This window comes from Phragmites australis, chromosome 10 (assembly GCF_958298935.1).
Source record: "Phragmites australis chromosome 10, lpPhrAust1.1, whole genome shotgun sequence".
NCBI classification, from domain to species: domain Eukaryota; kingdom Viridiplantae; phylum Streptophyta; class Magnoliopsida; order Poales; family Poaceae; genus Phragmites; species Phragmites australis.
Genome location: NC_084930.1, coordinates 30,425,707 through 30,441,590, shown reverse-complemented (window position 1 = coordinate 30,441,590; position 15,884 = coordinate 30,425,707). Strand labels below are relative to the sequence as shown.

General features: G+C 41.4%; 2 protein-coding genes and 1 long non-coding RNA gene across 3 annotated transcripts; 2 read left to right on the top strand and 1 right to left on the bottom strand.

The window, feature by feature from the left end:
• The first annotated feature begins 7,220 nt into the window (after positions 1-7,220).
• On the top strand, positions 7,221-9,031 carry LOC133930229 (protein FAR1-RELATED SEQUENCE 5-like). Its single transcript, XM_062376889.1, has 2 exons — positions 7,221-8,904; positions 9,011-9,031. Exons 1-2 carry the CDS (start codon positions 7,414-7,416, stop codon positions 9,029-9,031), a joined length of 1,512 nt encoding a protein of 503 aa, XP_062232873.1. The 5' UTR covers positions 7,221-7,413.
• A 2,032-nt stretch (positions 9,032-11,063) lies between these two features.
• Positions 11,064-12,167, top strand: LOC133930228 (uncharacterized). Its single transcript, XM_062376888.1, has 5 exons — positions 11,064-11,327; positions 11,401-11,529; positions 11,616-11,746; positions 11,829-11,904; positions 11,994-12,167. Exons 1-5 carry the CDS (start codon positions 11,163-11,165, stop codon positions 12,165-12,167), a joined length of 675 nt encoding a protein of 224 aa, XP_062232872.1. The 5' UTR covers positions 11,064-11,162.
• A 191-nt stretch (positions 12,168-12,358) lies between these two features.
• Positions 12,359-14,186, bottom strand: LOC133930667 (uncharacterized). The gene is made up of 4 exons (XR_009911792.1): positions 13,448-14,186; positions 13,172-13,353; positions 12,799-12,917; positions 12,359-12,692 (listed from the first exon to the last, which is right to left on the bottom strand). It is a non-coding gene; the product is annotated as an uncharacterized LOC133930667 (long non-coding RNA).
• Between the last annotated feature and the right edge of the window lie 1,698 nt (positions 14,187-15,884).

Here is a 15,884-nt window from a genome sequence, read left to right as displayed (position 1 = left end):
GGGTTTTTATCACTTTTGTACGAAGGTCTAACGAAGGGTGTTTCTCGACGAAGACATGATGCAATCTTCTTTCCCTGACGATGGCTTGACGAAGGGTTTATTTTGTCTATACGAAGGCCCTGTATGTACGAAAGCCTCCTTGTGAACCATACGTGATCCGAAGACCTCCTCACACTTTCGAACCGGTTCTCCACGGACGGCGCTAGCTGTTGGAACTCTTTTCAGCTACAGTGCCAAAGGGGTACTATCCAAGAGAGAGAGGAGTGGTGCACGTGGGAGGAGAGAGAGATCTCTCTCTGTAGTCTTATCCTTTGGATATTTTATATAGGTAAGGGGAGAGGTGAAATTTCTTTTCTCATCCTGGATGGATTACAAATATTACAATGAGACTCTTAGACCCTATATAAGCTGCCGTATCCTAGATGGGTCTGAACCTTTCCCCCAACACTCCGCTTTCTAGATCAAGTGTGGCTTCTACCTCTATTACTTCCTCTATCGAGTAGCCAGCCCCTCCACTGCAGTTTGCATGAACTCTACACTCGTTGGTGACTCAATCTCTGCTTCTCCGTCGGAGTCAGATTCATCCGCTAACGGCCAGAACTTGGAGCCGGAACCTTCCCCTCTCAGTCCTAGCAAAGGATCAGATCGCCCTTTCAGCTAAGAAACCGGTGATTGATTATTGCGGCTGTGATGGACGAGCGTCCACTCCTCAAATGGAACCGGCGACCTGGCCACCGGAACCATCGTAAGACATCGCCCCTGGGCTGCGAGCCCTTAGTATTTCCGTGTTAGCAAAATCATTCAAGAAATTATCATAAATGAAAGAAAGGATTATAGGATCTCATTTAGGTGGTGGTACTATCCTTGGTCTTGCAAGGCTTTTGGCTGGTTGTTCGAGGTACTATCTAATTAGACTGTAAAGGTATAAAAAATTCTTTTGTTACATAATTATTTTTTCCTTTTAGTTATGAACAATTCTTGGAGTTGAGCCAGAGGGCCAACAATTTGTTTGTCGATTTGACTGTTGGGGACATATATGGGGAAGAGGGTTATCCAGAGGTATATAACCATCCTCTGAAAAAGAGACCTTTTGCGTGAATTTTTTGCCGATAGGATGAAACAATGCAATATGCAACAGCTACCTTACCAGTTCTAAGAAAATAAAATATTTATGAATGTCACGCTGCTTCTGTTGCATGATGGCCTGGGAAGTAATGCATCTATTCTGAAGAGTCAATTCAAAAAATAAGAAAAATAGGTAGCACATTGCAACAAGTGCACAAACCAGTCATCATGATCTTAATTAAACTACAACTCTTTTGATCCATTAGGCCACAGTAAATATCACATGCTTCCAGTTTGCAGTTCTATTCATATATTGATGTCGCTATTTGGAGATGGATGTTCAATCAATACCTACTTTTATAAGATTAGTTTTAGGTGTTTGGTGCACTTATCATGAATGTTATGAAACTCAAGCACATGATCCTAGATTCTTGAACCATCATGTGCAATGTTTGAGTTTAGCTATGTTTTCTGTTATCGGTATGAAGAATCGGTGCTGCAATGCTTTTGATTTTTGAACCTCTTGTTTGCATCTTGAGTTTGCTGCGGTTCTAGGAAGATTAGCACAAGTCGTAAATCTTTTGCAATGCACCGTTGTATTCTCATGTGACAAATTATAATAATTCATTATTAGTATGCCCATTAGTTATTATTTCTCTTTATATCAGATTGGTCTTCCAGCATCCACTACTGCGGCTAGCTTTGGAAAAGTGAACTCGAGCAAACTATCGGAGTACAAAGTAGAGGATCTTGTGCAGCTCTATTGAATTCTTTCACATACAACATTGGACAGGTATTCTCTTCTCCGGAATTTGTGGTTACTAGATTTCATTCATCAGTTAACCTAACCTTATTTTTGCTTCTCTTCTAGATGAGAATTTTTTTTATTTGTCATCAGAAGATAAGGAATTTCTTAATAGCCGTCCCACGAAATTAACTTCTTTATTTGTCACTGCTTCTAAGTTTCATTCATTCCTCACCACTACCGTCCATTTGACCTATATAAAGGTCACATTTACCCTTGTGGAGGAGGACGGCGGCATCGGCGCACACGTTAAACGCATTGTTCCAGACCATACACGTTAAATGACTTGTTGTCCACATGGTATAAAAATATAAAACTTGCAACCAGGAAGTATTAATAGGTGATAACTTATATACAGAAATCGTACTTAATATACCATGTTTTCTAGTTAAAATGTATTGTGAATGTTAAACTAAATCATATTACAAAAACAGACATGACACTAATACATCCACAAAAGTCTAGTCACATTGTTATTTTCATATCTATATACACCCACTGCAGTCCAGTCACCTTGTTATTTTTGTCTATTTTATACAACAGGAAACATAACAAATGAGCTCACTAAAATTATCTACACAAAATTGTCTACAACTTTGGTATTCACCACAAAAATTAATTCTAGTTTTGCTAGACCTAATCATAGTCATAATATAACCATGCAGCTCCCCTAATGGTCTGCAAACAACGTGACTTCAAAAATTCATATCTCCAGATCTATTCATCCAAATTCAACGTTTAAAAACTCTATAGAAGCATAAAGAAATTGTCTATAACTCAATAGTACATCATATTTTAAGATTCAGTTTTTAAAGAGCCCTAAACTTCGATTAGCTACTGGAGGCCGTGCCTGAGGCCGCCGTCCTCCTCCCAAGGGTAAATATATGATAGTGGTAAGGAAGAAATAAAAATTAAAAAAATTAAAAAATAAAAAAGTTTATTTTATGAGATAGTAAATATAGAATTACCTTATCTTTTGATGGTAAATAAAAGATTTTCTCTTGTTAGCCTACTTTGTGGCTAATCTTTCAGGCCGGAAGAGAATTTTCTTCCAAGGTGCTTATGTCTGTGGCCATGAAAAGACTATGGACAAGATTTCTCATTCCCTAAAATATTGGTAAGAAGTTGTATCCAGCTACAGTGACAATATATTATAGTAACATACAGCAATTTGCTTTCCAGCACCATGACAGCGCTTGCTCCACCTCCGCTTAATCAACAGTTTCTTACCTCCTTTTGTTCTTTGCTTCCAGGTCCAAAGGTGAAGTTCAGACGACGTTTCTATGTCATGAAGGGTTCTTGGGAACACTGGGTGCATTTTGGAGTTACGAGAGCATGGGTATTGACGGCTTGGCGGCACACGAAGTCATCAGGGAGGTTTTGCTTGGCGCTCCATACACTGGGCAGTTCCCATTTTAAGCTCTCACTCGACAACAGGAGAATGTAAGCGGCACATATTAGCAAGTACCAATCTTGTTAAATTACAAAAGAATTTGCCAATGGCCCAATGCCAGCCACAACAATTTCTCTGGTTGTGGCTTTCTTCATTTTGGCCCACTACTTAAAAAAAAAAAACCCCTTTCACTAATACGCGCGCGTGCGGTTTGTGACAGCAAACCCAGAATCTCTCAGTTCGCGCGATATGTTCTTATCATTATACCACAGAAGTACTAGTGATAGTATTAGCATATACAATCCTTTTGACATCTTTTGTTTGAAACTTCAAACGATTATTTGGATATTTAAATGATTTCAAACGAAAAGATTTTCAACTATAAAGTTGTAGATCTCGTCGAGAGCTATAATTTTGACATAAAGTTTGTCATCATCCGACTTCGTATAAAAAAATTATGAATTTTTTAAAATAAACTATCATCCACTATCACTGCCATTTCATAACACCAATCAACAGTGATAGTATCACTGCCAGTTCGTAGCTAAAGCTTGCAGTGATAATCAAGTTTCACTGCCGGTTCTTTTTGAATGGCCTTTTAGTGCCGATCCTTGATACGAACTGGTAGTGATATTCTATCACTGCCGGCTCATAAGGAACCGACAGTGATGGATCAGCATATAAGCCTATTTTTTAGTAGTGGCATGTGCTTATTTTAGGGAGAAAATAAGGGTGTATTTGGTTGGAGAGCGAGGTTAGATGAAATAGGGCCATCTATGCTTTTCTGGATAAGATGATCCAATTTTTTGTTTGGTTGGGATGAATTGGGTGAGCTAATTTTTTGAATTTTTTGTTTGGTCGGTGGAATTAAAGTGGATAGGATGAGTCAGTTTTCTGTTTGGTTGGTAGGATTAGAATGGATATGATGATCCATTCATATTTATATACATTCCATAAGCATTTGAATGAATTTATGCATATTTAATTTTTTAAATTCAAATTGAATTAAAAAGAAATTATCACATGAAATGATAAAAATGCATATAAATAGAGTATTACAAAGGAACTCATTTTTTCACCAAATAACCTAGGATTTAAAATATTTTTATAAATTAGTATTTTATATGAGAAGAATATTAGTGAATTTTATCAGATTTTTAGAATTTATTTGAGGCATTAAAAATTTCTAGAACTTATAAAAGTATGATTTTTTAAGAATTTTAATAAAATATTGTCTCGTGCTTTTTAGATCAAACAATTAAAATTTATTGCTAGTGAGATCTTATTTTCTTATAAAATGTTTAAATTTTTAAACTACTTTTATATTTTCAAATAAAATTGAGAGTTAAATAAAAGATGTACTCACAAATCTACTAGCTAGCTAGCTAGCTTCTGTCGAGAGAGAGAACGCCAACGCAGTAACTTTTTCTTAGAAGCGACTCGTCCGGAATCTTGCCGAATATTCTCCGATGTTGGATACCCTCATCTATTTCTATCCATGAACCAAACACCAGAAAAACCTCAAAGTCATGAACTGGGAAGTAGAAAGCTTACGGCATGACAATGCCATGTCAGGGTAGTATTGTCTTGGGCTGCAGAAAGGAGGGTTGGACTTGGCAGTGGCCCATCAGCGGAGATGTATATGAAGCTAGCAACAACAGCACGGGAGGGGGAGAGGAGGAAGAAACGCCAAATGGCATATCATCTTGCCCTGTGCTTCTCCCTCCTCTAGCCTCCTCTAGGTCTAGAGCTTCCTTCCTTGATCCCCTTGATATGCTTCCCTGAATTCGATCCTCTGCTTTCTAATTGAGATCTCCCTCTCTCTGAGGTCGTTGTAATCCGATTGTACCCAGTTGTCAACTTGTGCTACTTGTATCAATCAATGGAAGGGAAGGGTTCTAACACACACAACCTTGTGAATCAATAAAACGGCAGCTTCAGCTTGTTGTAACCTATAACAGTTTTGGAAATGGTTCAAAAGGTTGTTCATATAGGAAGAGTGCAGTCTGGCAAAAATGCCAATTAGCATTGCTCATCTAGTGAGTTTAAGTTGTATATCTGTTTATATTCTTTACACAAAAGCCTCTGTATTTGCTCCCGTCATGTAACATTTTTCCTGTGTGTAAATGTTGTAATAGTAGTTATTAAAACTGGTAAGTACCCGGTCTTGTAAATTTATTAAATATTTTTTCTATAATATAGTATGTGGTAAATTACCCTTCCAATTGGCTTGTCGAAATAGCTCACAGCAAAAACATGTGGTCTATCGAATGGTTCTTTGGATACAACACTATGGTATAAAGTCTACAATTCATATAAATTTATGTGATAATTCAATTTTTTCCGTTCATGTGGTTTGCGGACTCGATTGCTGAAGACGATAATGATGAAGAGAAGCTGTTCACTAGTACCAGTGCACCACCCATCCTCCAGCAATCTCACGTTCGTGATTTATATCAGAAAATGGTTTCATTATTTTCTCAATCTAGTATAAAAGGGATATTTGGGATACTTTCTGGTATTAATAATCGATGTCACCAAGTTCCCACGCAGAATTTGGTAAAAGAAAGGGAACTGCAGGATCGGGGAAAAAAAAGAGCGCTTTTACGGTGGTCCATACTACCTGTAGATAGAAAGTAGTATAAATATAATCTGACCGTCCAGATGATTGGATATTTTAGTAATTACGATAATAATTTTAATATTTACCCACCATGCCATCAAAGGGTATTATAGTCTTTTTTGTTTTACCTTTTACCTGATGATGGAATAATGGGTTCGGTGAACTGATAATCGGATCACGCAGATCTCGCGAGAGAAGGCATCGGCTACGGCTTCTGCGCCGGCACTCGCGAGAGAAGGTGGCGGCGCGGGAGAGGGCGGCTACGGCTTCTGCGGCGGCGCTCGCAAGAGAAGGTGGCGGCGCGGGAGAGGGCGGCTACGGCTTCTGCGGCGGCGCTCGCGAGAGAAGGTGGCGGCGCGGGAGAGGGTGGCTACGGCTTCTGCGGCAGCGCTCGCGAGAGGAGGTGGCGGCACGGGAGAGGGCGGCGGCGCGCGCTTGCACGTCGTTGGCGAGGGCTGCTACAACATCTGCGCAGCGGGCGCGATAGAAGGTGGCGCCACGCGAAAGGGGCGGCGGCATCGTCTACCGCGGCGTCTTCACCGACGGCTACCAAGTTGGGCTCACTTGCAGGTTTTTTTTTTCCTTCCTTCCGTGCGGGTTTTTTGGTATGGTCCTTTGATGAGGGATTTTGGAGGAGACCGATCCAACAATTGAGTTCGCGTGTGGAGAGATGATTTTTGTCGGCAGACGGCGGCCGGAGATTGAGCCGGTGGATCGCCCCGTAGTGGAGCCGTGGTGCGATTCCCCAGCGTTTCTTGCCCTAAAAATGAATGTTTTTCTTGCAATCTGTTGGGCTACGACTACCAATCCTACGGTGTTGCCCGATCTCCAGCTTATTTGACATCAGGCTCCATTTGTTTCCCAGCGCTTGTTGCCATGAAAATGCAAGGCTTTTGCAATCTGTTGGTTTGTTTGTGGCGGAACAAAACTGAAAAGTGCAGTTCAGGTGGAGTGAGAAGTGGTAGATAGCAAAGCTTGTTTCATTCTCTTTGGTGGGCACTGCCGGTGGCATTAGCCTTTGCTTGCTCGATCGTAACGGGACATGATGTGGCAATGATTTAGGGAAGCAAGCAGCTCCAACGTAGCATGTCACTGGGGTCTGGATGTCCCTAGGTTAAAATCTTTGGATGTTGAGATAAAGAGCCGTTAGATAGTTTACGAACACATTCGTACCATTTATATATGAGCAAATGTAGAGAACATGGCACTAATTTTCAGTGACGGTTAACTGTCAAATTTGTCGTTTACTTGGCATTAAGATGTGGTGTTAACTTGGTTCAAAAAAAGAAAAGATGTGTTGAAACAGTTAGTGTCCTATGATTGTACCTAGCAGTTCACAATGAGTTTCAAATATACCAAAGGTTTCCTTATTAAAGTGTTAGGAGTAGATTGTTCCTGAGATCAGTAGTACTTTCTAACATTGATAATAGTGATTTGCATCGAGCTGGGATCTGTTTACTTTTTATAATCTTGTGTTGAGCGACTAATAATCTGCTTGCATTTTTTATTGAATAACAGTGCGGTGTAATGGGTGGCAAAGAGCATGTTAGCCTGGAGGAAGTGGAAGAATATAGCATGGTGGTAAACAAAACTTTTAGCAGCGAGGAGGATGGCTATGAGTTTTATAATTCATATGCAAAAGTGAAAGGGTTTGGTGTTAGAAGGGGCAAGACGAGGAAGAAAGGAGGCAAGGTGATTTGGAGGAGATTATTGTGCTCGTGTGAAGGATACAGGTCCACTGAACACTTTGAAAAGTCTGTTCAAGTAAGGGAGCCACGGGCGCTCACCCGTTGTGGATGCGAGGCTAGGCTTGACATTAAGCTAAATGAAGAGAGTGGCATGTGGTTTGTTACGGATTTTAAGGATTCACATTCTCATGCACTTGCTAAGCCTGGTGAGGCTTTTGTGTTGCGGTCTCACCGGTGCCTAAGTGAAGCACAGAAAGCAGAGGCCATTGAGCTGGGAATCGGCGGCCTTCGTACTTGTCAGATAATGGATGTCATGGAGAAGAACCACGGCGGTTTTGAGAAGACTGGGTTTCTGGCTCGGGACCTGTACAATTTCTTTGCAAGGAAGAAGAAGAAAAAGGTTGAAGGTAGCGACGCTGACTTTGTTTTGAATTATATGAGGGAGAAGCAAGCAGAAGACTCGGAGTATTTCTTCAAATACACCCAGGATGCTCAAGGGCGGATGAAAAATATATTTTGGGCGGATTCGCAATCTCAGATTGATTATGATGTCTTTGGCGATGTTATGGTCTTTGACAGCACGTACCGCGTGAACCGGTACAACCTTCCTTTTGTTCCCTTCATTGGAGTTAACCATCACCGAAGTACGGTTGTATTTGGATGCGGTATCATTTCGAATGAGAGTGTGTCATCGTATGTGTGGCTGCTTGATACTTTTTTGGAGGCGATGAACCAGAAGCATCCAAAGTCACTGATCACTGATGGGGACGCCTCAATGGCAAGGGCGATTGAGATGGTTATGCCCGGGGCAGATCACCGTCTGTGCAGTTGGCATATAGAGCAGAATATGGTGAAGTACCTCAAGGGTGAAAAGCTTTCGGAGTTCAGAAAATTCATTTACCATTCAATGGAGGTTGCTGAGTTCGAGAGGCGATGGGTAGATTTCAAGGAGACCCACAAAATAACTGAAAATGACGTATGGATATGGAAGATGTATGAACTCAAGAACAAGTGGTCTGCCGCACACACGAATGGGAGACACTTCCTAGGCATGCGTAGTAACCAGCGGAGCGAGAGCTTGAACTCTAGGCTTCACAAGCATCTAGACCGGACTATGTCGCTTGTTGACCTGGTCGAGCATTATGAGTTCTGTTTGTCACGCATCCGCAGGAATGAGGCTGAGCTTGATGCGAAAGCTTCGTTGTCCATCCCATTCACTAGGATAACTGCGGACATATATGAGAAAAGGGCTGCTCGTATCTACACGCCGACAATGTTCAGGAAGGTTAGGGTGCAAATTAGGAAGCTACCTGAATGGGAGGTTAAAAAGGTGACGATAGTAGACGGAGTTGTGAGTTATCAAGTTGCATCCATAGGTAACAGTGAGAACCACTTTGATGTTAGTTGTACTTTTGATGGCTCAATGATGATGACAGCTAGGTGCCCTTGCCGGATGATAGAGTGCGAAGCCATTCCATGCCCACACATATTTGCTGTTATGCGTTCTGTGGGTTTGGACACCATTCCTACTTGTTGTGTTCAAAAAAGGTGGACAATTCTAGCGAAGCTCGCATTCGCCTCGAATAGGTATAGCAATACCCATGTGTGGTCAGAACAGATGGACCGTTTCCATGACCTCCGCATGAAGGCTACTATTGTTTTGTTCAAAGCTTCGAGGACCGAGGAGCAATCGGATAAGGTTATGAGAATCCTAGATGCTATTGGGGATGAAGACGTAGAGAACAATGGGGGCATGGAGGCGACTTACTCTGGGCCTTTGCCATCACACTTTTCTGGGGCCGCCCGATCTTCTACAACAAGAGTACTCGATCCCGAGAGGATTATTTCGAAAGGTGCTCCATCGAAGAGATTGAAGCGATTTCATGAAGCCTTGGGCAAAAAAAAAAATTACAGAATCCTAAGTCTTCAGGTAACTGGTAAACCAAAGTCACTTGCACCCATTCTATCCAAGTATGCTAATATGCCGTATTAGCTAACGTGGTAATGGTTCTGTGCTATAAATAAACTTGTGTATGTGTGCCATTTACCACATGGAAGCTTTAGAGTTGTGATTTTCTGAGGAGTTTTGTTGATTCTATTCAGATATTGCTAATTGTTGGCTTGTTAAATTTGTAACTGTGATGTAGAAGAAACACTGCTTGTGAAGCTTGATATTATCGAATGGTAGAGCAATAGATCCTTTTTTGTCATGAAATGTGAAGCAGCTATGAATTTGTTCAAGATTGAGATTTTCATGAGTGGTGAGATAGCTAGAATTGGGTAGTGCTCATTCTTTAGTTGCAAAATGGGCATGGGATCATGAGACTCATAAAGATCATAATATTATTTGTTTCAAATGCATATATGAGCTACAATTCTAGTCAATGTTAACCATTTTGGTACTGGAACCATTGCTGCATTATTTAAATCCATAGGGCTACGGTGTGAATTAAATCCATAGGGCTACGGTGTGAATTCATTCACATTTTGTTAACTCAAGACAGAATACTAACAAACTGAAGATTGGACCTGTGTGAATTCATTCACATGTTTGCTGTCTGACATACCACCTCTTCATTTTCATTGAATTGTTTATCGGTACTTGTTTGCTGTCTGACCTACCACCTCTTCATTTTCATTGAATTGTTTATCGGTACTTGTTTGCTGTCTGACGTACCACCTCTTCATTCTTCAGAAACATCCTTATTCATTAAAAACCCCTCAAGCATTGTTTTAACATTTTTTAAATGTATTTTTTTTAGGTTTGCTTTCAAAATACAAATGCCATCTGATGTTCGTGTAAAGCTGATTAATGATTTGGCTGATATCGAGTATTTCCTGTATAAATTTTTTAAGTTGAATTGTGAAGTTATGTACGGCAACTAGCTTACCATTAACACAATAGATGCTTCTGTAGACATCTAATCTCTGTATTCGTTATGCAGGTACAGGCTAGCTTTGCGTGTTATGACAAACTGCAGCTAGGCGCGCTGATCTCAACTTTCAGTGATGCTCGCACGGCTATGGTGGATGCTGCCAGCTAATATCAGTAATGCGATGACCTTTTTGTTGCCCTTTGAGGAATCTGGAAATGATGCGGCAGCTTCCATTGTGGGTCAATATATCTTGTCTGTATTTAGCATGCTAGGTACAAACATAGTGAGGATGGTCTTAGATCTGCTGCCTGGAACTTGTGAGTAATTGATGACTGAATGCTGCCAGACGTAGGTGAGGCGTCATGCATGAAAGTTTTTATCCAGTAGTGAAGCAATCATAACCGAACTACTTTCTTTGATGAAGTTGCACGCATTTAGTAACTCTACACCATAACGCTACATGCGTATGCGAAATCTCAGAGCCAAACGCCCATCTGTGCTCTAAAAATACAAAATCCCGCTCGACATCAAGTCCGCACCAATAAAGAAAAAAATGGTGCATATCAACGATATTGTCATAACAAAAGAAACTATGGAAATTCTTATTGAACCTGGAAGATGGCTCACAGACCCAGTAAGTTATCCTATATGCATTGTTACAATGCATACATTAACATATCATATATAGTGAATTGTTATTTGCTTGCAGATTATGAATGCGTACATTTACTGCCTAAACGATGACAAGCGTCTAAATATTAGGGCCGGTGGGAGGGCGTTCCTAGCTGATACATTTGCTGGCCCTTTCCTGAGTTATAAAGGCTCCAACTCAGAATGGATTGTCACAAGGGCAAAACAGTATCACAAGCATGACATGGTAACTGCAACCACCCTTCCTACTGAGTCCATACTGTTTCTACCAACAACTACTTACATCCTGCATACTACAGCTCTTTTTCCCAATCAATATCCCCCATACCCATTGGTACTTGTGCGTTATCAACGCCAGGCTACGTACCATTCAAATATTGGACTCATTGGGGCCTAGCAACAATGATCGACTGGAACTGAAACAAACGGTGAGTTACTACAACTTCTTCACCCATCCTTCGCCCTTGATGGAATTACGCCACTCCCCTCATAATTCGTATTTGCAACTGACCAGATCCGCGGTCTGGAGCATTATTTAGACATGGCAGCACATGATATGGGCCCGCAAGAAACTAAGTGGAAAGACTATAGGGTCACAACTTGGCCATGGTCGGAAGAAGTCAAGTCGGCAATCCAGAAAGACACGTACATTAGACAACCTTGCTTCATAAATTATAACATCCCCTTACTTACTAAAAGCCCCGCTAACTGTTTCGCAATGATATAGAGGCTCATGCGGACTATTCACGCTCAAATTTATGGAATGCTGGACAGGATTTGCGCTACGCCCCAAATTTGCACAGGTATTCCTCTATGTTTAGTTTATTACCCATAATTTTCTAGCATGCCAAATGATTTCTCCTGAAAATTTATTCTTATCTAACCTTCGCAGCAAGACATAGACCATTTCAGACTTAAGCTAGCGGTCATTTTGGTCAACTCTCACCTCAACAAGATCAAGGAAAGTCCTGGTTCTAGATCTAAGGAAGACGACGCTAAGCCTGACAACCTAGGAGAGGACCAACATGTTGACATTGATTCTGATGGAATTACACCTACTCTATAGCTTCATGTTGACATTGACTTTTACGTGCTTCTACAGATTTTATTCAATCAGGTATTGAGATTAGCACTCAACCAAGCAGAATCACGAATTTCAACTAAGAAAAGACACGATGTTCAGCAAAAATAATTAATTGCAGATCAGTTTCAGATGAACTAGATGGACACAACTTGATTAATAGCATAAAAACCAAATAAAAAGATGAACAACGGAAATTACATCGATTATTTCAAGCTTAGCACAAGGAGTGAATATAGTAATGTATTTGTTTCTTCCAGTAAGTTCAGGATTTAGAATAGCCACCATGTAAGGAAGGATGTCAACCTAGTACAACTTGACGCAGACATTAACTCTACGTGCAATCATGTCATTAATAATTCATAGAAACAATGCTAAAACTGAAAGCTAATATTGCCATTCGTCTTATGTACAAATCAAGATAGAAGATAACATACCACAAAACATTCCCATTTTGAACCATGCCACATGGGGTCTGCCTCTCTGCTTCCAATTATTATCCCAGTGCACCTGACAAAATGATTTCGAACGCACTATTATGAGACAAATCACAATGACCTTATTGCACGGCAAACCCATTCAAAAAAGATAAATATAACTATTGCACCATAGTAACCTTCTTTTATAAGCATCTTCACTTTCATATCTCATTCTGCATCCCATTCCAACTGAAAATGGTTGGTTCAAGCTTCTCATGAACTTCCAATAGGGTATAACGAGTTCATTTGACTTAGCCTGTCAGTACAAGTCATTTATTAAATTCAGGAACTGGGATCACGACATGCTCCAACAAGAAGAGAGATGCGTAGGAAAAAGTATATCTAAAATTATGTTCACACTTCTAACTATCAACACATTTAAATCCTCGCACACAAAATAACTAAGAAGTAGAACAAAAGGAATCCATATTATTTGACATTAATAACATCATTACTTATCAACATTTTGAAACATAAAAACCAAAAACTCCTTGAACTCTAAATGGCAACCTCAAATGAACACTGTGTTATCATTTCTGATGATCACGTGCCATAGTCAAACTTGCCTGTATGGAGACAAGATAATGTGCAGCTCATATACTAATGAAGAAACTCTCTTGTCGGAACTTCCACTCCGTGCTGTGCAAATCTTCGGCAACGAGCTCCTGACACAGCCTCTGCAGGCTGTAGTTCTGAACGCGCCAAACCAATCAGAGTCAGTAACCAAGCAACCTACTAAATCCTAATCACCATGAGATGGGACCTCGTCAACGTTAATGGCTGTACCAGCGGTGGGAAGCAGTCCTCGACGGCGCGACGCGGCACGGAGAAGCCGCCGTGCGTGCTGGTGTCGGAGCCCGTCAGCGTCTTGCAAACATGTGCGGTGTCCGCGAGTCGAGCACCTACTGTCGCGAATAGAGTTGCCGCCGCCGTGAATCGACCTGCCGCCGCCGCCGCGAATCGACCTGCCGCCGCGAATCGACCTGCTGCCGCCGCCGGTAATCCAGCAGCCTCGAATCAAGCCGCCGCCATCGCGACGCCGCCGCCGTGAATCGACCTGCCGCCGCCGCCGCGAATCGACCTGCCGCCGCCGCCGGTAATCGAGCAGCCTCGAGCCGCCGCGCCGTCGCCGCCGCGGGTCGAGCCGCCACAGCCGTGAATCAAGCCGCCGCCATCGCGAATCGAGGAACCTCACCGCGAATCGAGGAACCTCACCGCCTCCGCCTCTCCTGCCACCGGCTTCACCCGCTCCTGACGCCAGGCGGCTACTGGCGCCGCGCCTTCCCCCGCAAATCGAGATGCCATCGCCAGTCGCCGTCGCCGTAACTCACCGTGGATGGGCCGACCTCAAGCAACCCTAGTCGCCGTCGAATGGATGGGCCGGACTGGTACCATATAACATTCGGCCAGACTAAACATTGAACATATACATTAACACCATATAACTACCATGCCATTTCTTTTTTTTCCAGAAATACCCTTATACTACGTATACTCTTCTAATATACTACTTATACTACCTTTAGATAATAAACAGTATTCTAATTAATTTGAACCATCCGATCTAAAAAATAGATGACCCACGTCTCTCTGAGACCACCGTAAAATTGCTCAAAAAAAAATGGACGTCGCCTGAGAGATTCGAACTCTCGTGGGTTCGAACCCTTTTCCTCTGTATTTGCTCCCGTGATGTAACCTTGTTCCTCTGGTACGTAGCAGGCACAACCACTCGGCCAAAACAACTTCTGTAACGGAATATGCCTCTTGACTCATGCTAATAGTATGATTAGCCTTGTTGTAATATCTTATTATAATAAATTTTGATTAAAAATTGATCTCTTTAGCTTTTTTTTAACCAGGTTAGTGTCATTTAGTTACAAAACATATAACATTAGAAGAACAGATAAAAATTATATTAGAGGAAGAGAAAATTATTTATGCTCTAAACTTATATTGAATCGTATAAATATATTGGTTGGATTCATATATATTTTGATCGACTGTCAAAATCGTACGTTATATATAGGCAGCTCAACTAAAATCAGAATAGTCTTGTCTTTGTGTTGTGCCTTGCATGTTGTCTGCTTAATGCGATGACTTTGAGCTACATGATGCTTCTTAATCTATTACTCCATCCTTTCAAAAATAGTAGGCGTAATTTTTTGAAAATATCAAACTTGGTGTACTTTGATTAACATTTAATTAAATGGTAAGAATGTTTAGTATATAAAAATTATACAATTAAATTCATAATTTAATATGATTTTATAATATATAAGTTTTGTAGCTATAAATGATATATTTTATTAGAAAACTTTAGTCAAAATCTAACTTCGAAGACCGAGCTAAAAAATATACTTACTATTTCTAAACAGAGGGAGTATCTTAGTAATATTTTTTATTTTTTATTTTTTATTTTTATTTTATGAACTTTATCTATTTATTAATTATATTTTACACGAACTCTTTATTTTGTTATTTGATTTTTTTCTAAGACTATATTTGATATTGATTCTTCTTTTTCTATTCTAACATCAATTTCAATTATTATTTATTTTATTTTATTTGGACTCTTTATTTATTTGGCTTCGCAAACCTTAGCCCAAGTCCAACAGCTACCTTAAAATTTGGTACTCTATAATACTATTGTAGTATCCACTATCACTATTACAGCAATATTTTTTCTAATTATCTCCAACAAATACTCTATAAATTAACTCTATCTTCTCTCCTATATTTTTTTTCCTTTAACCGTTCATTCTCGCCCCTGCTCCTCCCTTCCTCATCCCTGCTCCTCCCTCATCCCTTCCCCAAGGCCATTCTCGTCAGTTGTAGCCGAGGAGGGAGGGGAGGACGCGGAACGCGGTGAGCGCGGCGTCAGGCATGATGGGCCTGGCTCTCCGCTCTCCGCCCATCGGCTCAAAGGCATCCTCGCCGTCCTGGCGCGGCTCGCTTCGTCTGCGGGCTCGCTTTGTACCTGCTGCACTGTTGGCAGAAGCGCATTTAGCGGCCGGCGCCGACGACGACGGGCGACTTGGAGTGCACCTCGCAAACCTTGTGCCTCCGGTGGTAGTCGTGGCACTTGCTCAGGTCGGCCTTGCAGCCGTCCACCGCGCACGACAGGCACTGCGCCACTCCCGCGCCGCCAGGCCCCTAGCGCGGGTGCTTCATCGGGCTCTCCGACGGCACCGCCGCCGCAGCCGACATCGGGCCTCATCGTTGC

Coding starts and splice junctions, on each gene's coding strand:
- LOC133930229 (XM_062376889.1), top strand. CDS start 7,414: ATGGGTGGCAAAGAGCATGTTAGCCTGGAGGAAGTGGAAGAATATAGC. Junction 8,905..9,010: donor CTGAATGGGAGGTTAAAAAG/GTGACGATAGTA, acceptor TGATGATGACAG/CTAGGTGCCCTTGCCGGATG.
- LOC133930228 (XM_062376888.1), top strand. CDS start 11,163: ATGAATGCGTACATTTACTGCCTAAACGATGACAAGCGTCTAAATATT. Junction 11,328..11,400: donor AGTATCACAAGCATGACATG/GTAACTGCAACC, acceptor TGCATACTACAG/CTCTTTTTCCCAATCAATAT. Junction 11,747..11,828: donor TCGGCAATCCAGAAAGACAC/GTACATTAGACA, acceptor GCAATGATATAG/AGGCTCATGCGGACTATTCA.